Source organism: Hyperoodon ampullatus, assembly GCF_949752795.1.
Source record: "Hyperoodon ampullatus genome assembly, chromosome: 16".
Lineage (NCBI taxonomy): Eukaryota > Metazoa > Chordata > Mammalia > Artiodactyla > Ziphiidae > Hyperoodon > Hyperoodon ampullatus.
This window is the reverse complement of record NC_136929.1, coordinates 31,870,203-31,896,623: the sequence shown is the minus strand read 5'-3', so window position 1 is coordinate 31,896,623 and position 26,421 is coordinate 31,870,203. Positions and strand designations below refer to the sequence as shown.

General features: G+C 37.6%; 1 protein-coding gene across 2 annotated transcripts; it reads left to right on the top strand.

Annotated features, from left to right (window-relative positions):
• Window positions 1–498: 498 nt before the first annotated feature.
• BORA (BORA aurora kinase A activator) lies at window positions 499–26,421 on the top strand (the record flags this gene model as incomplete). Of its 2 annotated transcripts, XM_079721849.1 has the most annotated exons (11): window positions 499–666; window positions 2,389–2,495; window positions 5,576–5,621; window positions 8,419–8,500; window positions 13,246–13,311; window positions 14,077–14,133; window positions 14,552–14,778; window positions 15,683–15,815; window positions 18,055–18,665; window positions 24,944–25,075; window positions 26,356–26,421. In XM_079721849.1, 11 exons carry the CDS (start codon window positions 514–516, stop codon window positions 26,419–26,421), a joined length of 1,680 nt encoding a protein of 559 aa, XP_079577975.1. The 2 variants fall into 2 exon arrangements, with proteins under 2 accessions (XP_079577975.1, XP_079577976.1); XM_079721850.1 differs by lacking the exons at window positions 2,389–2,495; window positions 5,576–5,621 and having other exon boundaries at window positions 514–666.

The window sequence follows — 26,421 nt, the reverse complement described above, 5'->3', positions numbered from 1 at the left end:
CAGAGAGACCAGAGACTTCCTGGTCTCTTGTTTGCTCGCTATTCATAATTGTTTAGTAACTGCAGTTTGCTAGGGAATTGCTGGGCTATCCGAATTATGTTCAAAGTGTATAGAGACTTGAGATAATGAATAAAAAACTGTAGGTATAAATTCTTTAGTGGAAAAAGGTTTTGTGCCTATTGGAACATTTAGTTGTCTCGAAGGCGGACCTGAACTCATTCACCTTTGGTTGACTGCTACTTACAAGCCACTTAACTTCTCTGAACTTGTTAATTCTCCTGCAAAATTATATCACTAATACTTTATCTCTCTAGCTTTCAAGGTTATTTAGAGGATCACATTTGTGTAAACTTATAAAAAAAAAAAAAGCCCAGGAGCCTTAGGTTTTGAGTTAATTCTTTTTGTGAACTGTATGTTTGTTGAATACATTTTAGTTGTCAAAATGAATGTCTGTGGAACTTTGTACTTTTATTATACATACTTCTGATTTCTTTTTAGTTTTCTCTCTGTGCTATGGGAGATGTCAAAGAATCAAAAATGCAAATAACACCTGAAACTCCAGGAAGAATTCCTGTTTTAAATCCTTTTGAAAGTCCTGGTGATTATTCTAATCTCCACGAACAAACTGTCTCCAGTCCTTCTGTTTTTAAATCGACAAAATTACCAGTAAGTTATTCTTGACTAGTGTTTCCGAACAACTTTAAATGTAATTATCTTTCTTTACAAGATAAGTGGGAAATTTATCATGGAACATACATATCTGGAATGTTCTTTTTAATTGTAATGTTCATTATAATGTAGTGGTTGGGCTAAAAATAACTTAGCCAGATTGTTTTGTTTTGTTTTTTTTTTTAGTTAGCATTTCTTTTTATTTTATTCAATAGATAGCATGTTAGCTTCCTACAGCTGTGGGTGCTACTAGTTACTATGGTTGATGATATGTGTACTAATCCATAATAAAGAAGAAACTATGTCATCTAATTATTCTCCCGTCTTCAACAAACATTATTTGAGTGCTATTTGTCAGGTACAGTTCTTAGCTATAGAGGTTACACCTTGAACAAATCAGGGTCATAAAACACAAATTCTCAAAGAGCTTATACTCTCATCCAGGGGTCAGCAAACTTTTTCTGTCAGGGGCCAGATAGTAAATATTTCAGGCTTTGCAACTCATCTGGTTGCTGTTACAACTAGTCACCTCTAACTTGTATTGTAGAAGCGGCCGTTGGTAGTATGTAAACAATAAATGTGACTGTGTTCCAATAAAGCTTTATTTATGGACAGTGAAATTTGAATTTCATTTAATTTTCACATGTCGTAAATTACTAATATTCTTTTGGATTTTTGTCACCCATTCATTCTTAGCTTGCAGATTGTTTAAAAAGAAGTCAACCTCTAACGGGATAGACACAACTAAATTGGCAACTTCAAGAGAATATGTTATGTGCTATAACACAAGGATGATATGGAAGGGAACGTTGCTCTTTAGGAGATTAGAGAAGGCTTCATCTCTTTAGCTTATTTTTACTGTTATTGGCTACAGTGGAGAAGTTCTTTTGAAGTCTGATCTTTTAACTTAGTAAATTATCTAGGAAACTGTAAACTGGGTGGCTGTTGATGCTAGCTACACATTCATATCAGCATGAAGCTAGTTATGCACTAGAGGAAAGTTTTACAATGATACACTTTATATTGAGTCATTATCTGACTTCATGATTTTAAATTGAATAGTATTAAATTTTAGTCTTAATAAAACTAACAGAATGACTGCAACTTAATCCTCAAAGCAAGAATGCATGACATCTAGGGTTTTTAGGCCTGATATTTCAAAAATATATTCTGAATTTACAGATTAGGATTTGGATAAGTTTTTTGGTTTATTGGGTAATTGAATATAGAAAAGCAGCACTGGTTACCACTCATAATTATTTTGAGGATCACCTATTTTATGAGCTTTTGCAGGCACTTCTGTAGTTAGGACTTTGTTTAATTTCTGTTTAATTTCAGTTCATTCTTGGTGAAAATAAAGACTTGATAACTCTAAGAGATTTTTAGTTTTACTTGGTCATGTTGCATCACTGATGAGTGTTAATTGTGCAGTTTCTATACCTTTAATACTCTGTGATTTTTCTATTATTATGTAATTTAAACAATCACCCAGAGGGAAGAATTGGATATTTTAAAGAGATACAGTCAAGTCAGTTGATTTAATGTGATTTGGTTACCATTTGCCATTTAATTTAGTAGTAAAGTCAAATTTTAAAATATGAGCTGTAAGATATTTTTGTATTATAACCACATTAAGTTTTGAAGCTGACATTTGAAGTTAGCGTTTTGATGAACTATTTTAGTATACTTTTACTCATAAGATCGCTTTCTTTTGTTAAGACTCCAGGGGAATTTAGATGGTCTATTGATCAACTAGCCGTAATAAATCCTGTAGAAATAGACCCAGAAGACATTCATCGTCAAGCTTTATACTTAAGTCGTTCTCGGTAAGTTTTCCTTTTTGGCACCTAAGGGTAATAACGTACTTTCAACTGAAGAGAGATAGGAAATTCCAAGGTTGAATATTTTTATTTGTAAAGAAATCAGGGAGGAAAAATTATGATACAGATTTATCTTATCTAAATAAAGAGTGAGCTCAAAGAACTACATCCAGCAAGACCCCCTTGCTAACAGTTCCAGATCTGGGTAGGAGTCCTTTTCTTTTAGAGACAATTTTCTCCCTCTGCTACTTATGGGACACCTTTGCTTCCCCAGCACTTGGTAGAAGGCAGGGCATTTTGAAATCTGTATCTTTGTACATGATTGTGACTTTTGCCATTGAATTTTTGTTCTGTTTTCCTTTTTGGTGGTAGGGGATAGAGTAAAATGCTGTTTTATTACCACCTACATTTAGGGAAGCTGAAAGTCCCTTTACCGAGTTAAGACACATTGAATGGAAGAGTATCCATTATCAACAGAGAGAACTTTTCTAGACATCATCCAGCTTTGACACTTGGGGATCTGATTTACATTATCAGCCTAGTAGTCACAGCAGCCCTAACTAATGCTTTTGTTAATGTGTTGTATGGATTTCCAAGTACTAGTGTGTCTTAGACTCCAGTTACTTAATGATGCCTAATGTAGTGAGACCGTACACTTCTTTGGGGGAACACGCATACTTTTTGATTACCAACTGCAGTCATCTGTAATTACAAATTGCAGATAGCAGTAGTCAGTCATAGTTTGAGGGACTCTTTTGTTGATGTCAGTTTTATAGTTTGACTTTTTTTTATATTTGAAACAATCAAATCCTGATATGAACAGCTTTTAATTTTTGGTACTAAGGTACATGTGTTATTGGTCTAAGATAATGAATAATTCTTTTCCCTTTAACTAGAATTTAATCACACAAAGATGTACACGTATTGAGATGCTCTTGCAAATATTCATCTGGCTTTTCTACCCCCTTCCTCTTTTGGCTTGGTAGCTTGATGACCATCCCCTCATAATTCATTAATGCACATCCAAAATGCTGTAGCAAGGGACTAGAATGGGGATGGAGCATGAAAGATTTTCACTTAACACTAGATAATACCTTTGAGAGAGAAGGTGAAAAGAATATCTGAAAGCAAATGTGTCACGAATGAGACGAATTTTTTGTTTCACGCAAACTGTGTGCTGTACTTCGCCTCCTCTCTTCAGTATATTGATCCATGGACAGTCAAGAGAGATGCGTTGAACGCTGTGAGGCACTGAAGCAGTACAGGAGGTTCTTCCCGCCCTGCAGTCAACAAAGTTGTGACACAGCATTTCTTTACTTACTAGTAAATCCTGTATTGTTTGAGCAGGTTTGTGAAAAGAATCTTGGTGTATTTCAGTAGATAGACATGTAATGTAGAAGCGAGGGAAAGACCCTGATTTAATTTAACTTCCTCATGTAATTCAATGAATGGTTATGGCTTCTACCGAGGATAGTGAGTATACTCTTAAAACATGTTGATTCCTTCTTAGAAATAAGCAAAGGCTTCCAGTGTCTCTTCCTCTCTAACCCAAGTTCCCTATTTCAGTGCTTTCCGCCTTTTTCATGCCATGCTACACATAAAAATGAGAACTGCAAATCATCCTGGTGTAAACAAATGAGTCTGTCCATACAGGAGGTGAACAGTCCTGAAAGCTCCTCCCTGCCTTGGCCACCAAGGGTCCATTCAGGGCACACCTGTAATACTGGACCCTGCATGCATCATGCTGGTCAGGATACCCTGCCCTATGTGACTCCTTAGAACCTTCCATGATCAGGCTCTCCAGTATTTGGCCAAACTGATTTTCACTGCTTCTAGCCATCACTTGAATATTTCAGTTTGTTAAAGTCCTCTGATGAAGCAGCAGAAGGTTTCTGAATGAGGTATTGCTAGATCAGAGCTTACTAATACTGTACGCTGTTATTGTTACGCCCTGTCATTTTGACCTGTTTATGTCCACAATAAGATGAAGAGAACTGAGTTAGTAATCTCAAAATGGCTGTTTAAGCTGAGATACGTGGATTATCATTGTAGTCTATTTTCTCACAATTCCCTTATTTGAGAGATCCACTTGATTTTAATTTCTAATACACGTACATTATTATAAGCTTTGTTAAGCTGCAAGTTATACATGAAAAAATTTGGAGAGAAAAAAGTATCTTACCAACTTATTGATGGTAAGCAAGTATTCTTTCTGGGAACAGATTAAAGAAGTGGGCCCTGGGAGTTCCCTGGTGGTCCAGTGGTTAGTACTCTGCTTTCACTGCTGAGGGCCCACGTTCAATCCCAAGTCAGGGAACTAAGATCCCACAAACTGCACGGCGGCTTGGCCAAAAAAAAAAAAAAAAAAAAAAAAAGAAGTGGTCCTACAAGGCTAACTGCTGAGTCCTTGGCAAGTATATGCCTTGTGCTTGAGACCCGACAATTTATATTAAATCTTACAGCTGATAAATTTGGGGTGCTATAATTGCATAATGTATCAAAGTGGGAAAAAAAGAATTTGTTTGGACAAAGTTTTATATTTTATATTTCAAATTTTATATTGTTGATATTTCATTTCAGAATTAATAATTTTGCCTGTTTATTTAGAACTGTAAGGATGAGTTTTTTTTCCTTTTATTTCAGAGTAAGAGTTGATTCTAAAGTTACGACTATGATAAACTTGCTATAATTGAAGAAAAAGAATTTGGACAATTTTTAGATTTCTTTGGAGTGACATACTTCTTAATTTGTGGTGATTAAAGGGCAAAGTTTATTCAAATAACTTTCTTTACATTGTTAATAGTAATTTAAAAATTGTATCAATGTCAGCCTTTTAAAAGAAAGTATTATTCCATTCCAACTGTGAATGGAAAGGGGGGAGGTAGGCCTAACAGCACAAGGCTGAATGAATATCTAAATACTGTCATTTACGAAATGGATAAGGTCCCAATTTTTCTTTTAAAACGAGCTTAACATTTGCCAGTTTCCAATGGGGAAAGAAACGATTTCTTTGAAAGGTTATTATTTTAAATGTTCAATCTGCTGAAGTAATGGCATGGTTATTTTTCTTCTTTATCTCTGTATAGAATAGATAAAGATGTGGAAGACAAAAGACAAAAAGCCATTGAAGAGGTAACTTAAAACTGTTACTGATCATGAAGCTAGTTAAGCATCGATTCTGCGTGCACAGCACCTCTAAGAGAGGAAGACTTCCTTCAGATCCTTTCCTGTCCCAGCTCCCACACCAGCCTACCCGTCCCCAGTCCCTCTCAGAGCTCCCCTAAGACCAGTGTTTTTGAGCTGTTCCAGCGCCTCTCATTGTAATGACCGGTTGAGTGCTTTTCTCCCCCAGACTGAATTCTTATTTGGCCAGCATTGTGCTTGTTCATCTTTTCATTCTCACGGCCTAGCACAGTTGGTCTTCCCTGTGCCTTGGATGAGCACAAACCATTGTTTCAAGTTGGAGTTTACATAGAGCAAGTTGAATATTTTCAAGCCTTGAAAGTCTAGATTGGCCTCAGTAACGGTTTTATCTTTTGTTCTTGTTCTTCGAATTTTTAAGACATAGAATATATTTCATGAAATATACTGCTAAATAGAAAAAGTATATCCCAAAGGTAGGTTTTTTTCTTTTTAATGAAACTAATGAACTTAGTTTTTCACTTTTTGCTTTCTTTGTTTGCTGAACTCTTAGAGTGTAAAGGTTGTCTATCTAGATATTTGCTCAAAAGTCTTCATGTCATGGCAGCATTTTTTGTTTTTCCTTTTTCCCTCACTAGCCCCCTCTGCCCACCTCTATTCCTTAGCTGCACTTGGATCTTCTGCGCCCCAAAAGACTTCAGCTATGGCATGTTCAGAGATCCAGTGATGTGCTGGCCCCCATATTTCAGATGTAGCCTATTTCTTAGGAAATCGTTTCATATGCTTTACTCCTGAGAAACGTTATCTACTTCTTAATCTATCTAATAACTTCAAAATTTTAATTCTAATCCAGTCACTTGATTCCTCCCCAGTTGAATATTCTCAGACTCTTTCCCATTTCCCAACATTTTGGGAAGTATGCTTTCTCTTTCGAATTCTCGACTTAATTTTAAAGGGAAATTCAGGAGAAAAGTTAAGAAAATGAATTTGGAGTGAAGATTAGGGCCAATGTAGCAGAAGTTAATGTATCAGCAACAAATTAAATTCATACGTATACATGTGAAATACAATAGATACATGCACATAATAAAAACAAAAACAAACTGCAAAGAAAAAATACAAAATGAAAATGAAGAGCCTTTTGTTCCCTGTCTCACTCCTTAAAAGTAATTACTGTAAAATTTCTTGAGTATACTTTCAGATTCGTGATAGCACATGCCCTTTAAATATTTGCACATAAGTAGGATCATCATTTTTATACTGTTTTGCCTCTTACTTTTTTGCTTAATAATTTCTTAGAATTTTTTTTTGATTATCAGCACGTACCAGTTATTAGTAAATAGCATACATAGTATGCCATTGTATGAATATATCATAACCTAATCCAGCCCCTACTGACAGATGTGTAGGTTGTGTTCAGTGTTTTTTCTATCACAAATAATGCTGCAGTGAACACACTTGTACATATATCTTTGTGAACTTGCTAAGTCAGAGGGTTTGTGTTTTCAGCTTTTGGTAGATTTTGCCATATTGTCTTCCCAAAAGGTTGTACCAATTTATTCTCCTGGCAACGTTATGATACTGCCTGTTTTCTCATATCTGCAATATTGGCTATTATCAAACTTCTTAATTTGTGCTACTCTTATTACTTTAAAAATTTCATCTTGTTATTTGGATTTGTATCTCTTTCATTCTCAGTGAGCTTATACTTTGCTTCATGAGTTTGTGGGTCTTTTATATTCCTTTTTTTCTGGGAATTGTCTGTATCATCTCTGTTCCCCCTCCCCCCTCCTTTTTTCAACATCTTTTCTTCATGTTTTCATACGTAGTTTAGTCAAAGAAGTTAGTTCCTTGTCATAGGTATAGCAAAATATGAAGAAAATGTTCTGAGTTACCTCCAAAACATAGAGAGGGGAGGAGAAAATAGTGTATTACTTACTGTATTAGGCTTGATTAATTTTATATCCAGAATGAAAGAGGAAACACATTTATCCAAATGCTGTATCTCCATTTGAGTGTACTGGACAGTGGTGTGCTGGTAAATTAACAACAGGCCCTCTGACTGTGGGAGGAGTATGAGTTTTAGTGATTGCTGCTGTCCATAGTGTAAATACTCCAGCCATGGCCAATTTCAAGTTAGTGATGTGACATCGCTGAATGGGGAAAGAAATGTAGCAGTACACCATTATATGTAGGCATTCTACCACACAGGTACAAAAGACATAATTAACATCAAGAGCATAGATGTTGGTAAATGTAGTAAAATAATTAGCAGATGATGATTTTGAGTTTTTATTACCTTTATTTTTAATATAGTTTATTTAAGTTTACATAATTTTAATATTGGCTTTGTTTGATAACTGACACACAGAATTCCTGAAATTTTAATAATCAGATCTTGAGAGTCAGGACAAGCCAGCTCCAGCACACTATTGATACCGGCTAACACGTATACATTTATCTCCATTTATTCCTTCCCTCTTCATCCTCCCTTTTGTCAGCCTCCCCCTCATCTCCAAAAAAATTGGGGGAGAAATGAAAAATATTTTCTTTATGATTAATAACCTTAGCTTAATTTGCAAATTTAAGTGGTTCATTTGAAGTATTAACATTTTTCTTTATATATACACTTTAAACTTCTTCCATTTTACCTTTGCTCATTTGTGCTTTTAAGTATGAAATTTTAAAATATAACTATAAAGTCAGTATGTAACGTGTTTGATGGTTATTTAACACAGCTGCCTTTTCATGCTTCCTATGCCTAATTTTATGACTTTAATTTTCCTAGTTTTTCACAAAGGATGTCATCGTACCCTCTCCTTGGACTGATCATGAAGGGAAGCAGCTTTCAGAGTGTGATTCCAGTAAATGTGAGTGTGTTAAACATTGTTTGAATAAAAATCATGAAAATAGGGCTTCCCTGGTGGCGCAGTGGTTGGGAGTCCGCCTGCCGATGCAGGGGACGCGGGTTTGTGCCCCGGTCCGGGAAGATCCCACATGCCACGGAGCGGCTAGGCCCGTGAGCCATGGCCACTGAGCCTGCGCGTCCGGAGCCTGAGCGTCCGGAGCCTGTACTCCGCAACGGGAAAGGCCACAACAGTGAGAGGCCCGCGTACCGCAAAAAAAAAAAAAAAAAATCATGAAAATAAAAAACAATGGATGTAAAACAACATATAGTGAGTGTCAGTTTATCTGCTTTGGTAGGAAGCTTGCTCTAAATTAAATTTCTGGATACCGGAGGATTTAACTATTTAAGGGCTAGGATTCAAAACTTGACTAAAATTTACTAAATTCTTTTTTTTCTTGGCCATTCTATTTTGAATTTAACTTTTTCTTCATAATCATTGTGAATATCAGTTATAATGATGGTTATAAAGGATCTGTAGATGCAGAAATAGTTGGTATTGAATATAGAGCTGAACTGTTAATTTTTGCAGTGATTTTGAAGGTTAATTTTTTTAATGAAATCCTTAAATTGCTTTGCTTTTTGCTAATTTCCTGGTTTCTTATAATAGTAGAGGAAGGATGGGCATGTATAGGACCTCTGGGACAGTGTAATACAGCTGATTATCTGCAAAATTAAAAAGGAAGTTGAAGAGCAAGCCAGTAATCTTTCAAATATTTTTCTACCTGTAGGAAATGGTTATCTTATATTTGCTCTCACTGCCCTTTGAGTTGTGAGCAATGTTCAAGTATTACTTGTTTATATGCATCCCTCATTTCAGTGGAATTGCCCGCTCTTCTGTATAGCATACATTAATTATGCTCTCAGTATAACAGGGAATATTTGTTCCATTCTTTATCAAAAACACAATATAGAGGGCTTCCCTGGTGGCGCAGCCATGGCCGCTGAGCCTGTGCGTCCAGAGCCTGTGCTCCGCAACGGGAGAGGCCACAACAGTGAGAGGCCCGTGTACCGCAAAAACAAAACAAAACAAAAAAAACACAATATAGAAAAAATGGATTGAGCACTTTTCATGTGTCCAGACAGTGTTAAGTGCTTTCAGTATTCCTTACAACAGCTCGTATGAAGTAGGTGCTGTTATTGGTCTCATTTTATAAGTGAGAAAATCTAGTTTTAGAAAGGTTAGAGCACTTGTCCCAGGTTACAGATATGATAAGGTGGCAGAACCTGGATTTAAAAGGAAGCATTTCTCAGTTCAGATTCTGAATCGTTGCAAACTAAAGGTGGCATGCACTAGTGGATGGAGACCTGGGTTGTAGACCTTCTGTATTATAAACCAGAAGGGGTGACCTTGATCCACTTTTTCAATCTCTTTAGGCCTCAGTTTTTCACTTGTAAAATCAAGGGGTTAAACTAGATGGTTGTGTGATAACATCCCTCCCAGCTCTAAAATTCTGTATCCAGGGTGACTTATTCATAGATGGTAGGTTTCTTCCCCCCAATTTTTTAATGTTGGATTTTTGAACAGGTGAATCAGCCTTGTTATGTGATCTTTTTTATAACATCATTTTATATTCGAAGTATCCTGTTTTAGTTAAAGTGAGGCAGATCAGGAAGATGCTAAAAATACTACATACAGCCTCTTTGGTATGCTCATCAAGCCCATGATGACAGAGGGCAGTGGTTAATTGGCAGGGGTGGGAGGGGGTGTGCAGGCCTGTGCCATCTACGATGGTGTTGGGAGATAGTTCAGTTCTCTGTGGGTCTCGCATTTCTATACATCTCATGAAGAGCGGCACGGACAGGTTTTGATCCAGACTGTTTTTTCAAGGCTGTTTGTATTGTGTACATCCTTGGAAAACAGAGATGGAGTATCCCTCTGGAGCAGAGGGTAGGTTTGTTTGGCTGTCTAGTACAATAATGGTAACGTCTCCCTCTGGGGCAGGTTTGCTTGCAGCTTATAAAGAATGGGAGGGCTTCCCTGGTGGTGCAGTGGTTGAGAGTCCGCCTGCTGATGCAGGGGACGCGGGTTCGTGCCCCGGTCCGGGAAGATCCCACATGCCGCGGAGCGGCTGGGCCCGTGAGCCATGGCCACTGAGCCTGCACATCTGGAGCCTGTGCTCTGCAACGGGAGAGACCACAACCGTGAGAGGCCCGTGCACCACAGAAAAAAAAAAAAAAAAAAACAGAGTGGGATTTCCCGTGCTTAGGGTTCCTCAGCTGGGGCACAGACCCTCTGTGTGTGCTGTATCCACCTGGCCTCTTTCATGTCCCTTCCTTGGGACTGAGGGGGCAAAGGGAGCTGACGTGCACATGAAGCTCATGTTGCCTGCTGTGCTGAGAATAATGAAGTCCCTTTGTCTGTGACCCGAAGCCTCCTTTCTTCAGCCAGCATCTATGCAACGTTGACACGCTAACCTGTCAGATCCTTTACAGTTCTTGACCTATGGTAGCCACTAGCCACGTGTGGCTATTTACATTTAAATAAATTAAAATTGAAATTTGAGTTTCCTGGTCATACATTCACATTTCAGGTGCTCAGTAGCCACACGTAGTGGTGACCGTATTGTCCTGCACAGATAATGGAACATTTCCATCATCACAGAAAAAGTTCTGGAAAACACTACCTCAAAGTAGAGATTGGCAACCTCTATCTGTAAAGGGCCAAATATTAAATATTTTAGGCTTTGCAGACCATACAGTTTCTGTTGCAACCAGTCTACTCTACTGCTTTACCATGAAAGTGTATCCCTGATGATACATAATGAACGAGTGTGGGTGTGTTCCAGTAAAACTTTATTTACAAAAATAGGCAACCAGCCCGATTTGTCTCGTGAGCTATCATTTGCTGACCCTCACTCTAGAGTAATGCCGTCTGGGTTTGAGTCGTGCCCAGTATAGCTTAGTAGCTGTGTGAACGACTTAGCTTTCCTGTGCCTCACTCTCCTTCCCTATGAAATGATGAAATGAGATAATACTTCGAAGATCATGTACCTAGCACATGGTAAGTGCTCAGTGTTATTTACCTAAAGAATAACAAAGACAATGGTGAGTCAGGGGGAAAAATGATTTTGTTTGTACACATTAGCTTATGCTGTCAATTTTTACTGTCACCAGTATTTATGCAGCAAGGTGCTTCAATGACTGTACTACCTACCCATTGCATTTTTATTTATGGACTTGAACGAGAATTTCTCTGGGAGCTATACATAGGCTGAGGATTTCTGAGTTATAGGCTACGTGTTTTCTGATTTGACTGTGCGGTGCCAGACTGCTCGCCAGAACGACTGTACAGTCTGCACAGCCACCCGCAGTGCCTAGGGTTCCCATATCCCCACATCCCTGCGGGTACATGGCTTTCACATTTTTGCCTTTCTCATGGGTTGTTTGACATTCTAAATGATGGTTTTAATTTTCATTTCTCATATATTAACAGCCTTTTTATTTCCTCTCTTGTAAAATGCCTATTTCTAATTCCTTCCTGTTGGAATTGTTGTCTCTTTCTTTTTCCTTTTAATTTCTAAGATACCTTGTAGTTACATTTGTAGTTATCTTAGTTCTAAACATTTCACATGTCATCTCCTGTCACATATGTGCTACTTTTGTTTTGATGTCTTTGGTTGCCTAGAAATTCTTATTTTGGTGTAATCAGATCCATCCATTTTTCCTCATTTGATTGTGGTCTTAAAGTCATCTATGAAGCCCTTTTAGAGGAAACAACCAAGAAAACACTTGCAATACAGTTGAAAAGTGGTGTGAGAATAATCCTGTCTAGATGGAAGACACAGTTTAAGCTGAGACTTGAGTTAGCTGGACTCGGGGAATGGGGCAGAAAAGTCAGAGAGGAAAGAATATTAGAAATACCTAGAGGTGAGAGAGAGAACCTGTTTGTTTTTTACGGTATTCAGATAATGTTCGGTTGGAGAACAGCTGTGCTAGAGACAGAGACAAGGTTTTGGAAGGGCTTTATTTACACCATTAAGGTGTTTGGACTCCAGCCTAAAGACCAAGGACATTACAGGGTTTTCGCAGCAGAGTGCCTTGGTTGCATTTGCCTTCTAGAAGGTCACACTGCCTACAGCAGAGAAGGCATTTGAATCTAGAATTCTATTTTTTTATTTTATTTTTTCACCCATTTATTTACTACCTGGTGCTTTTTCAGGTTAAGAAGCTTAATATTAGTCATTAGCTTCAGATTTTTAAAAAAATTATTTGCACCCATATTTTTGACTCCTCTCTTGGGGGAAAAAAAAAACTGAACATGGTTTTATTGATCAAATTTCAGTTTCTTTCAGGATGGCCTGGCGCTTTAATTCCGACAATTTATCTATTTCCATTTTGGAAAACCATCAAGCAACAGAAGATCTGTTTGAGGACATTGACGTTGACTAACATGTGTCCCCAACCTTTTAAGGTTGACGTCATGGAGAGCAACGCTGCTTTCCCTAAAAAGTATCTCTTGGTGCCGCCTTGCTGTGGTAATCCTTAAGTCTTATCCTTATGCTTCCTCAAAGTTGACCATCAATCAATTAATCAATAAAAAAAAAAAAAAACTTAGCAGAAACATGCCAAGTCATATACTTACATATGCAGACATTTATTTCTTAAATGTAAAAGTTTCCACACTTCATTTTTTTACTCTGGAAAACGTAACCCTAAAGTAAATGAAGAACAGAAAATGTAAGATTTTTCACTTAAAATGTTTTACAGGTATTAACGTCAATAATGAATCTCCAGTTGGAAGAAAGCTGACCATACATTCTGAGACAAGCAATGGTGAGTATGAATGTAAATTGGAAAAGAAGTATGTTCCATATTAAGCGACATTTGATGTTAATTTCAGCACGTGATAACACTTCACTCTGGAATTGAAGTTGTTTACTTTTTATGAATAAGCTTTATGAGAGCTGACCTTGAGAAACAGTTAGAATAGATATATGCAGCCATGTTTGAGAAGTGGCAATAGTGTGTTATTTTGTGGTTCAAATCATGTGAATCGAATTTTGGTTTTGGAAGGCATTCTTTTGAAAATTTGTTAATATTGGGAAATCTATCCCCAAATATATATAGGCCGGCTTCTTTTTTTTTGTTTTTTGCGGTACGCAGGCCTCTCACTGTTGTGGCCTCTCCCGTTGCGGAGCACAGGCTCCGGACGCGCAGGCTCAGCGGCCATGGCTCACGGGCCCAGCCGCTCCACGGCATGTGTGATCTTCCCGGACCAGGGCACGAACCCATGTCCCCTGCATCGGCAGGCGGATTCTCAACCACTGCGCCACCAGGGAAGCCCAGGCTGGCTTCTTTTTTGATACAAGTGCCAGCAGCAGAACCAGAAGTTAACTTTTACCATTAACAGATTTACATCAGTGCTGGAAAGTGTGGGAAACAGGAAGGTGGCATGTTATGGAATGGGATGCATAAAGTAAATAATTCAGTTTGTCTGGAGCATCATGGGGAGGTGGTTGATGGGGAAGTACATGCTAAACTGCATGGGATACACTTGCATTGCTTCAACCATGTCTGTGTTTATCTGCTTGCTTCCAGCTGCTTGCCAGACATTGCTGTCTCTTCCTGTGGATTTTAATTTAGAAAAGGTATTAGGTAAGTACTGTATTTGTTTAAACCTTTAATAACTTAAATAAAAGGTTTTGTCTTAATGGCTTTTTGTAAGTGGGAATCTGTGGCAATGCTTCTTTCTAAAGAAGTGGGGAAGCCGTCCTGAAATTACTCATTTTTCTTTAATATGGCCTGAATTAGCCTTTTTATCATAGTGAACTTAACTGTAGACATAAACTATTCATGAACACATCTTATTGGCACTACCCATACTAATAATGAGGCACAAAAAAAAGAAGGAATCGTTTCAGATTTCAAGCAGCACCTGTGCAGTTAAACTTTGCCCTCTTTTTGGAAAACAATTCAAACATAGAGATTGGTTTTTAAAACATCAGACAACTGAAATATAATTGCTCTTCCAAATGACTAGCTCTGCCTTTTATTCTGTTAATATTAAATATAGGTGACTATTTTAGAGCTGATGAATTTGCAGATCAATCTCCTGGAAACCTCAGTTCTTCATCCCTCAGAAGAAAGCTATTTTTAGATGGCAACGGAAGTATCTCTGACTCCTTACCTCCAGCTTCTCCCAGAAGTCCTCGTAGTGGTGCTCAAGCATCACTTGAGGTTTTTTATTCAATAGATTTATCTCCTGTGCAGTGTAGGAGCCCTGTGCAGACCCCGAGTTCGGTAAGAAGTGGGCCAAGTGACTGGTTGGTTGGCTATAGGCATCTTGGACCTAGATGCTCCTATTGCTGTCAAGAGGAATGATTGTCTTTTGGGTTTTATATTTCATGCGGATTAGCCTAGTTCATATTTTGTCATTTAGATATAGGAATGTTTTTGGTCAGACTCTCCAATTTTGTATTTAGAGGTAAATGAGTCTCAAGGAATTTCAGGGTAAGGTACTTACTGAATTACGGAAGATTTTCAGTATAACACAGCTAGATTGGTGTTAGTGGACTAACCTAAAATTTTTCATAAACTGCTACTTGGTTTGTGTAAATACGGTGCATTTATATTTTATCTTCTCTAGTATATTCTATTTCAGAATTTTTGGAATAGTCTTCTTAACTATCCTTGTTACAAGATGCCGTGCCTTTTAGCGTGTTTTTTTGTTGTTGTTGTTTTACCTTTTTTTTCTTATTAAAGTATAGTTGACTTACAGTGTTGTATTAGTTTCAAGTGTACAACAAAGTGATTCAGTTATATATCCATATATATGTTTTTTTCAGATTCTTATCCCTTTTAGGTTATTACAAAATACTGAGTAGAGTTCCCTGTGCTATACAGTAGATCCTTGTTGATTATCTATTTTATATGTAGTAGTGTGTATATTTTAATCTCAAACTCCTAATTTATCCCTCCCCACCTTCCCCTTTGGTAACCATAAGTTTGTTTCCTGTGTCTGTGGGCCTGCCTTTTGGTGTCTTGCCTTTTGCCACAAAGCAAAGGTGGCATCTTGCTTTCTGGTGAATAACCAAAGTTATACAACCTAGTTTATGAATGTGTTTCAAAAATAAAGGTAAATAGCACTTGGTGTAACAGCTAAGGAAGAGAACCGTGTAATTTTATTTATTTATTTTTATCACAGGGTCAGTTTTCTTCTAGCCCTATTCAGGGTAGTGCAAAAAAATACAGTTTGGGAAGCATAACCAGTCCTTCACCTATTTCTTCACCCACTTTCTCACCAATTGCATTTCAAATAGGAAAGGCACCACTCTCAGGTATGTCTTGTAATACAACCCCCAATTAAAATTTTATATTGTCAATATTTGTAATTAAAGAGTCTCTTTTTAGCTTGTTCTAACTACAGAGCTCCAAGTGACCAGTCACCCTTTTAAAATTTAGAAACTTGGATTATTATTTTTTTTTTTTTACAAAAGGAACAATTTACTTTCAAAGACTGAAATTCTCAGCAAAGTTCTGCTCTCATGTCAGATACAGGTAATTTGATTAGCAGTATTTATACCAAACATCTTACAAGTAGAATCAAAGAAAGATGGCTGTCGTAGAGATAAGTTGGTTTCGGTATGCCTTCCAGTGTGTAGGTTCAGACTTTGGTAATCAGACATTTGTATTGCTATTGTGTAAAGATATATTTGTTTGAGTAAAGGTTTTAGGTAGTGTGTGGGAATTTACATATTTTTCTTTGCAATATGTCAGTTTTTCCTTGAAAAAAATTATAGCACTTCTTGAAAATTATTCACGGTTTACAAAACCTATTCATAGAAAATAAAATTGGAAAACTGAAAACTATTTTTGTTAGTCTTCCTTTTATATATGTACATGTGTATGTGTGTAAGTATCTCCATACATATATGAACACACACACACACACACACATAGTTCTATATCCTGCTTTTTTCACAAAGCATTCTATTAGGAGTATTCTCGTAGGTCATTCAAGTCATTTATTATTGTTTGAAACCATGATTTTGAATCACTATATGATATTCCATTTCACGGATGTATCTTTTGTTTTCAATCATTGATAAACATTTAAATTATTTCTATTTTTTCCTTGTATGTACAGTGTATTGTACATATTTATTTCTTTAGGTTAAATTCTCAGAAGTGGAATTATTTGGTGAAAGGGGATGACTGTTTTGAAGGCTCTTGAATTTTATCAAATTTTCTTCATAAGAAGTTGTACCAATTGAAATTTTCATCAGTGGTGTGTGAAATGTCATCTTTTTCCCCATCTAGCAACACTGGTCTTACCATTCTTTTTGATGTTTGTTAATTTGGTACATTACAAAAAGGTCTCTTGCTGCTTTAATTTTCTTGTCTTTGGTTATTACAATGTTGAACTTTTTCCAAATGTTTATGGGTCATTTTTTGGGGGGGATTATTAGTTCAGACTTCAGTGTTTCTGTTCAACAAATGGTCTCTCATTGCTTTAATTTCCATATTTTTTATTATTTGTGTGACCAAACACTTCATATGTTCATTTACCATTGGGAGGATTGTTTGTATGCTTTTGCCCATTTTTTTAAACTTTTGTTTTTCTTAAGCTAACAAAGCTATAAAAATTATTAACTTTTAAGGCATTTTGATCATTTTGTTTTCCATTGTTAAGCTCTTTATTGTTGCAAATATTATTTTGCAGTTTTTTGTTTGCCTTTTAATGTTGCTTATAGTATTTTACGTAAAAAGAAATAGATTATTACATATTTCATTTACCAGGTACAGCTGTTAATTTCCAGCTATCAGTTGGTTTGTTCTGTTATCTTGGATGTGAACAGCATTGTTATAGTAGCAATGTGCTTGTGAGGAAATAATTCTCAGGGAATAAAATATTTTGTTTAACTGAAAAAGGGAAAGTGCCAGAGGAATTATTATTATTATTATTTTTTTTTTTTTTTGCCTGGGGGTGGGGTGAGAGGAAAGGAGGGGGCTAGCAAATTTAGCACTCCTCCCTCGCCCGCCATTTGTTGCCTGAGAACGCTTTTTTTTTAGATGTTGGGGGTAGGAGTTTATTAATTAATTTATTTATTTTTGCTGTGTTGGGTCTTCGTTTCTGTGCGAGGGCTTTCTTTAGTTGCAGCGAGCGGGGGCCGCTCTTCATCGCGGTGCGCGGGCCTCTCACTATCGCGGCCTCTCTTGTTGCGTAGCACAGGCTCCAGATGCGCAGGCTCAGTAGTTGTGGCTCACGGGCCTAGTTGCTCCGCGGCATGTGGGATCTTCCCAGACCAGGGCTCAAACCCGTGTCCCCTGCATTGGCAGGCAGATCAGAGGAATTATTTTTGAAGAGCCTCACCCTATTTATGAATACACATTCATTTGTGCTATTATTTTTAACACCAAAATTTCACTTCTGGAAACAACACTACTGTTAGAGAAATCCAGTTTTTCTGGCACGAAACATGATGATGACCATTTAGTAATGGCTTTCCCATGTCTATGTTTTCATGATGTGATTTTTCCTTCCCAATCTTTTTTTTTCCACTCCCAATCTTTTAGAGCAAAGGAAGTTAACTCTCCATTCTCCTGATGCTTCGTCTGGAACAAATTCTAATGGAATTACCAATCCGTGTATCAGAAGTCCTAATATAGATGGCTGCTCACCAATTAAAAATTGGTCTCCTATGAGACTTGAGATGTGTACAGGGGGTGCTAAGTATCGGCCCTCACTGATTCGGGTACCTTTTACTCTCGAGGCTCACAGCGAAGATGAAGAAGACAAGGCAGATGTTCCTTCCACAGACGCCTCCTCCCTAGCCACAGGCACGGCTGGAGTCCACCTGCCACAGTTCGATGGTGACACTTGTCCACATGGCGCGCACTTGGTAGTGACCGCCATGTCTATTACCCAGAACCAGTCCGGTGCTTCTGAGAAAGAATTGGCACTGCTGCAGGATGTGGAAAGTGAGAAGGAGAATAACACTGTGGATATGGTCGATCCCATAGAGATAGCAGATGAGACCACTTGGATCAAGGAGCCCGTTGATAACAGGAGTTTACCCATGACTGACTTTGTGAGTGGGCTCGCCTTCAGTATTGAAAACTCTCACATGTGCATGTCACCTCTCGCGGAAAGCAGTGTCATTCCTTGCGAAAGCAGTAACATTCAGGTAAGGTATTTGAATATTCTAGAGTCCTTTCTTGGTCCCTTGGTGTTCTTCATCCTTTCTTTTGTAAGATTATAGTGAGAAAATGAGTAGTATGTGAGACTTATAGCATTACATATGTATTTTTAATCCATACTGAGTGATATCAAGAGGGTTAATTCTTTTAATTTGGACTGATGATGCATATATTTAATATTCACATTCACTGATGTTTATTTGGAGTAGGAAAATAAGAGAGCAGAAAAGAAATCAAGCTGCTCTGTTTTTACAAACTGCTAGAATCCGGCAACTTCTCAGGGTTCACCTCTCTTTCCTGTGGAGCTAGTCCCCAGAGAATTCAGTTTCTGGTGTAGTGTTTGTATTCTAAAAATACAGTAGTTTTGGTTTTTCCTTTATATAAGTTAGGAAAAGCAGTTTAGAGCACTTTTATGTATATTTCTTTTGGACTTTTAAAAAAATGTGATTTGTAACCACCATTTTTCATGTAATCATACATTTCCAATTTTGCAATATCTGGCAACAGGAAAGCATGATTCATTTGACAAATACACGTCACAGCAGCGCTTACTTTCAGAAAGACATTTGTTCCACTAACTGTCATATTCTTTGAGTTGAGAGTTTTGAAAGAACTTTAAACTAGAAAGGCAATTCTACCTGCCATTTCATAGTAACAATATCTAACACTTATGTAGCTCTTACAATATGTCAGGCATTATTCCAGGTACTTTACACATGTTAATTTGTTTAATCTTCACAACGGTCCTGTGAAATAGGTATACTGTCATCCACATTTTACAGATGAGGAAACCGAAGGTCAGAGAGTTTCGGTCAATTGCCTGTATAGCTAGCAAGCGGTGGAGTCAAAAGATTCAAATCCTGGCAGTCTGGGTTCCATGTTCTTTAATCCAAGTTTATACTGACCCATAGTAATAGTTACTACTACACTGTCTTCCAGTGTACCAGACACTCTTCTAACCTCTTTATAGATACTAATTCATCTGATTCTCACAACAACTCTATAATGCTTTAGTGCTGTCAGTTTTTTTTCTTTTGCTTATTTTTATTAGGTTGCTTTCTTTTTTTTTTCTGCTTTATAACAAATTTAATCAGTTATACATATACATATGTTCCCATATCCCCTCCCTTTTGCGTCTCCCTCCCACCCTCCCTATCCCACCCCTCCAGGCGGTCACAAAGCACCGAGCTGATCTCCCTGTGCTATGCGGCTGCTTCCCACTAGCTATCTACCTTACGTTTGGTAGTGTATATATGTCCATGCCGCTCTTTCGCTTTGTCACAGCTTACCCTTCCCCCTCCCCATATCCTCAAGTCCATTCTCTAGTAGGTCTGTGTCTTTATTCCTGTCTTACCCCTATGTTCTTCATGACATTTTTTTTTCTTAAATTCCATATATATGTGTCAGTATACAGTATTTGTCTTTCTCTTTCTGACTTACTTCACTCTGTATGACAGACTCTAGGTCCATCCACCTCATTACAAATAGCTCAGTTTCGTTTCTTTTTATGGCTGAGTAATATTCCATTGTATATATGTGCCACATCTTCTTTACCCATTCATCTGATGATGGACACTTAGGTTGTTTCCATCTCCAGGCTATTGTAAATAGGGCTGCTATGAACATTTTGGTACATGACTCTTTTTGAATTATGGTTTTCTCAGGGTATATGCCCAGTAGTGGGATTGCTGGGTCATATGGTAGTTCTATTTGTAGTTTTTTAAGGAACCTCCATACCGTTCTCCATAGTGGCTGTACCAATTCACATTCCCACCAGCAGTGCAAGAGTGTTCCCTTTTCTCCACACCCTCTCCAGCATTTATTGTTTCTAGATTTTTTGATGATGGCCATTCTGACTGGTGTGAGATGATATCTCATTGTAGTTTTGATTTGCATTTCTCTAATGAGTAAAGATGTTGAGCATCCTTTCATGTGTTTGTTGGCAGTCTGTATATCTTCTGTGGAGAAATGTCTATTTAGGTCTTCTGCCCATTTTTGGATTGGGTTGTTTGTTTTTTTGCTATTGAGCTGCATGAGCTGCTTGTAAATTTTGGAGATTAATCCTTTGTCAGTTGCTTCATTTGCAAATATTTTCTCCCATTCTGAGGGTTGTCTTTTGGTCTTGTTTATGGTTTCCTTTGCTGTGCAAGAGCATTTAAGTTTCATTAGGTCCCATGTGTTTATTTTTGTCTTTATTTCCATTTCTCTAGGAGGTGGGTCAAAAAGGATCTTGCTGTGATTTATGTCATAGAGCGTTCTGCCTATGTTTTCCTCTAAGAGTTTGATAGTGTCTGGCCTTACATTTAGGTCTTTAATCCATTTTGAGTTTATTTTTGAGTATGGTGTTAGGGAGTGATCTAATCTCATACTTTTACATGTCCCTGTCCAGTTTTCCCAGCACCACTTATTGAAGAGACTGTCCTTTCTCCACTGTACATTCCTGCTTCCTTTATCAAAGGTAAGGTGACCATATGTGAGTGGGTTTATCTCTGGGCTTTCTATCCTGTTCCATTGATCTATCTTTCTGTTTTTGTGCCAGTACCATACTGTCTTGATTACTGTAGCTTTGTAGTGTAGTCTGAAGTCAGGGAGCCTGATTCCTCCAGCTCCATTTTTCATTCTCAAGATTGCTTTGGCTATTCGGGGTCTTTTGTGTTTCCATACAAATTGTGAAATTTTTTGTTCTAGTTCTGTGAAAAATGCCAGTGGTAGTTTGATAGGGATTGCATTGAATCTGTAGATTGCTTTGGGTAGTAGAGTCATTTTCATAATGTTGATTCTTCCAATCCAAGAACATGGTACATCTCTCCATCTATTTGTATCATCTTTAATTTCTTTCATCAGTGTCTTATAATTTTCTGCATACAGGTCTTTTGTCTAGTGCTGTCAGTTTTGACATGCTAAAGTGTAAAACTCATGGAGGGATTTCAAATGATCCCAAATTACATATAATCTTTTGCTCATATTTTATGCCTATGTTGTCTATCCTGACTTCTAGGATTGTTGCTCAAAAAAATACACTAGAATCGCTTTTACATATTCCAGCTTCTAAATTTGGTTTCTAAGTAAAGAAGCACATCCAGTCAAACTTAGCCTTAAAGGTATTGTTAACTTTTTTGCTCTCCTTTTTTCTTACTGCCTCTTTTTTTCAGGGCATCTATAGAAGCATTATAGAATACTTAAATGGAAATACACATTAATCATCCAGTCCGACTACCCGTTGGAAGCCTGTCTCATTATAAATTGCCATCACTTTCTGCCTGAGTACCTGCAGGGGTATCCCAGCCCACCTTAGAGGACTTCTCTCACCATTTACAGGCCTCTTCCCTAGCGAGCTGAACTATGGTTCTGTCTGTGGTATCTACCAGTCAGTTTCAGTTTTATCCTTTGGGTCATGTCATAATAATGTGTACTGTTTGCAGGACATTTTGTAGTTTAAAAATGTTTTCTATACATTCTTTCCTACCACAGGGGTAGCTCCAAACATTCGAAGACAGTCACATTTTCCCAGGGCCTTTTGACTTGCTTTACTGTGACGGGTTGGCCTCCAAGCATTGTACACAGCTGTATTCCTGGAATATCCCTTCATCATCCTGAGAATTCCCTTAACCTCTCGCATGTTCTGTACCCCGTTCTTCTGTTTCCTGGTTTACTTCTCACTTGACTGGAACACATTTTCCAGTAGCTTTCTGAGGAAGAGTACCTTTTTCAAGATACTGCACGTCTGATCACATGTTCTTTATTCTCTCACATTTGAGTTGGAAATAATTTTCCTTCAGACTTTGTTTCGTTGATTCTGTTTTCAGTGTTGCTGGTGAGAGATCTGAAACCATTTTAATACTTAATCTTTTGCATATGGTCTCTTTTTATCCCTTTCTGGAGTAAAGGATCCTGAAATTTCAGTGATTCTTTGGTGTGGGTTCCTTTTCATCAGTTGTACTGGGCACTCAGAGGGCCCTTATGATCTGTAAACTCATGCCCTTCACTTCTTGGATCTTTTCTTTTTTTTTTTTTAGAAGATGTTGGGGGTAGGAGTTTATTAATTAATTTATTTATTTTTGCTGTGCTGGGTCTTCGTTTCTGTGCGAGGGCTTTCTCTAGTTGTGGCAAGCGGGGGCCACTCTTCATCGCAGTGCGCGGGCCTCTCACTATCGCGGCCTCTCTTACTGCGGAGCACAGGCTCCAGACGTGCAGGCTCAGTAGTTGTGGCTCACGGGCCTAGTTGCTCCGCAGCATGTGGGATCCTCTCAGCCCAGGGCTCGAACCCGTGTCCCCTGCATTTGCAGGCAGATTCTCAACCACTGTGCCACCAGGGAAGCCCTCTTGGATCTTTTCTTGAATAATATCTTAGATTTCTCTATCGTTTTCACCATTCTTTGGAACTCCTTTTGATTCTCCAATTTAAAAAAATCTTTTCACAGTTTTTTTTAACTCCCTTTTGTTCTAATTTTTGGGAAATTTGCTCAACTTCATACAATAACCCTTCCATTGAGTTTTTATTTCCGCATCTTAATCTTAAATTTGTAAGCTTTTTTGTTTGTTTTGCTTTTGGTATTAATTTAAAAATCTGTAGAGTGGCTGGCAAAGCGTTGCATGGTCTGGTCTTCCCCTTACTCTCCAGCCTCATTTTGTTTCCCTTCCTTCTCCGTTTCAGTCACATTGGCTTTCCAGAGTTTGGAATACCATGTTGTCTCCCTTGACGCCTGTGGCGGGTAACGAGATGACCTGAGTTGTCTGGTTGGCACATAGTAGGCACTGACATTAGTAGTGGTCTGGATGGGAGCCAGTGTGGTAAGCCACCATGTTATGTTAGGGGCACCCATGATCCTTCTCTTCCTGGAGAGTAGGACAGACTCCCTGTGTACTGTACTCCCTGTACCACAAGGGTTTTGTTCGAATGGAACATCACTCCCAGGAGTAAACAAATATGCATCCATTCCCGAAAACTGGAAACATTTTTCTTAAGATGATGATAGAATGCACTTTCTAGGCTATTCTTATGTTTGTGTTGGGGGCAAATGTAGTCTTTCCTTCGCTGATCATAATTTGCATAAAAGGGCGTAAGTGCAAGATGACTGCGTTGTGGGTTGTGTTGTTTGGTGTTCGTCACTGTGCACGTAAGTGTGGAGCGTGCAGCGAGTGGACAGGGGCAGTGGGGCCTCAGCTCTTCGTCATCTCATTCCGACACTGTGAAAGTTACGCTTTCTGAGCCTTAGCCTCATTTGTGAAGTTAATAGGGTGCTGCAAGGAGAAAATAAGAATATTACATGGAGTGCCATACAGGGCTGGTGCTTTTTTAGGCCCTCATGAAATAAATATTTGTCATATTTGTACCCAAACTGAAGTTTGCTAGTCCCTTTTTTTCTTTTGCTCTTTTGGGCTATAACAGTGTGTTGTAGAGTGCTGTAATTTTAATTAAAATGAAAAGCTGAGCTAACATCTAGAGCCAGTATATACATGGTATTATTATGAAGGTAAGATTTTTATTTCAACGATGGGTAAGAGTATAATGTAAGCCACCTTTTAAAAAATGTGTATTGTTTTGAATCCTCTTAAAGGTTGCTTGCCATTTAGGTAAATTTTATTTAGAGATGCAAGTAAGCCATTTAAGACAACCTTGGTAAATGAGTTGGAAGAAGTTGATTGTAATCTTCATTTTCATCTACTGGGTGTGAGCACAAAGTAACAGGGAAGTATGTTCTTAGTGGCTTGTACACTGACTTTCAAGAAAATTACAGGGACTTCCCTGGTGGTCCAGTGGTTAAGACTCTGCGCTTCCACTGCAGGGGATGAGTTTGATCCCTTGTCAGGGAACTAAGATCCCATATGCTGTGTGGCGCAGCCAAAAAATAAATAAAACAAAATAGCTTAGAATTTAAAAAAAATAAAGAAAATTACAAGATATGTTTTATTAGAAGGAATTGTAGTAACTACTTTGAAGAAGAAGCAATTTTATGTTTATTACTTTTAAAATTCATTCAGTATGATCAATATTAAATTGTATTGTTAATACAATATTAAATTATATCATTCAGTTGTGAATGATAGTATATAGTGATTCATTTAAATGTTTTAAAATATTGTCTTTATATATAATTACATAAGCCATATCTTACATATATATATTTTATATAAATATTTTAAAATAAATTTACTTATTTAAACATAAAAGTTCCTCAAAATAAATTTTGTGGTCAAGTGAATTACACTTTGCAATGTTACCTGTGGTGGTTTTTTTTCTCTCTCTCCTTCTCATTCCTGTCAGATGGATAGTGGCTATAATACACAGAATTGTGGAAGCAATATTATGGATATGGTTGGAGCAGAAAGTTACTGCAAAGAAAGTGATGCACAAACCTTGGAAGTCGAGAATAAATCTCAAGTTTTTAATATAAAGGTATGGAAAAAAACAGAGAAAGCTTGATATGGTTGTAGTTCTTTAAGTATTTACTAAATGTTTTCAGCCTATTTTTTTCCCGTTTTGTGTAAAATTTTGTTAATTATTATCTGTTGATGCCTCATCCTGTCTTCAGTTCATTTAATAGCAGGAGAAAGTGCTTCAAATAAACTTTATTTTCCTACCTCTTCTGCTATGAGGGAGCATAAGAGGTGGGGGAAGGAGAGCTAGCGCTGCTCTGGAAATGGGGCTTGAAATCAGTTCCTTTAAGCAAAAAGGGGAACAGGATAGGGTGCCCAATAGGAGGGAGGTGGAGGGTTTTGCCTCTAATATTGGCTCAAAGCTAAACAAAAAAAAGCACCTTGATTACTAGAGAGGGAAATAGTACAACTGAGAGATTACACATCAGTTACGAGCACTCAAAGGTAAGGGTTCTTTACTTAAAATCCAAGCCTTTAGAGATAACACATGTGTATCTAAAAAACTGAGTATTTATACAAAAGTATACTATTGAAGCGAACACTTACTGAACCTCCAGATAGGATGGTTATGTCTGTATACGGTTGGCGAGTTCCACATCCATGGATTCAACCAATCTCAGATCAAAAATATTCAGGGCAAAAAAAAAAACCAACCAAAATCCAGAGTTCCAAAAGCAAAACTTGAATTTGCCATGTGCCAGCAACTATTTACATAGAACTTATGTTGTATTTGCAACTATTTACATAGTATTTACACTGTATTGGGTATTATAAGTAATCTAGAGATGATTTAAAATATGTGTAAATACTGTGCCATTTTATATAAGGGACTTGAGTATCCATGGATTTGGGTATCCTTGGGGGTCCTGGAACCAATCCCCCATGGATACTGAAGGACAACTGTATTCAGATTTGAAGAATCCCATCATAATTTTAGGCACTGATCAGGAGAATTTTTGATTTTTATATGCCAGTTTGTTAATAATAAACATCAAGTGTGCAACTAAACATAACTCTCCAAACGAATATTCAAGTTTAATATGGAGGCCACGTTATTTTACCTTTCCTCCGTTTTGTCATGAGGTGGGATTGTAGTTGTCCATTTAAAAGCAAGCAAGCATTAAGATACAGGAAGTACTTTTATGATACAGAATACTGATTTGTGACTAAATGTATCTTCACTGTCCCTTTAGAGTGCATAAGGAAGTTTGCATCTCGGTTTTAAAAACAGTCCACATAATTGTTGTATCCTTGAATGGTCCTATTTAAACTGAAAATAAGGTATTTTCTTTTTCACAGCAAGACCACTCAATGCAGAGGTGTTGGATAAAAATTGCAAATCGCCCTCAATGCAGCAGCCCATAG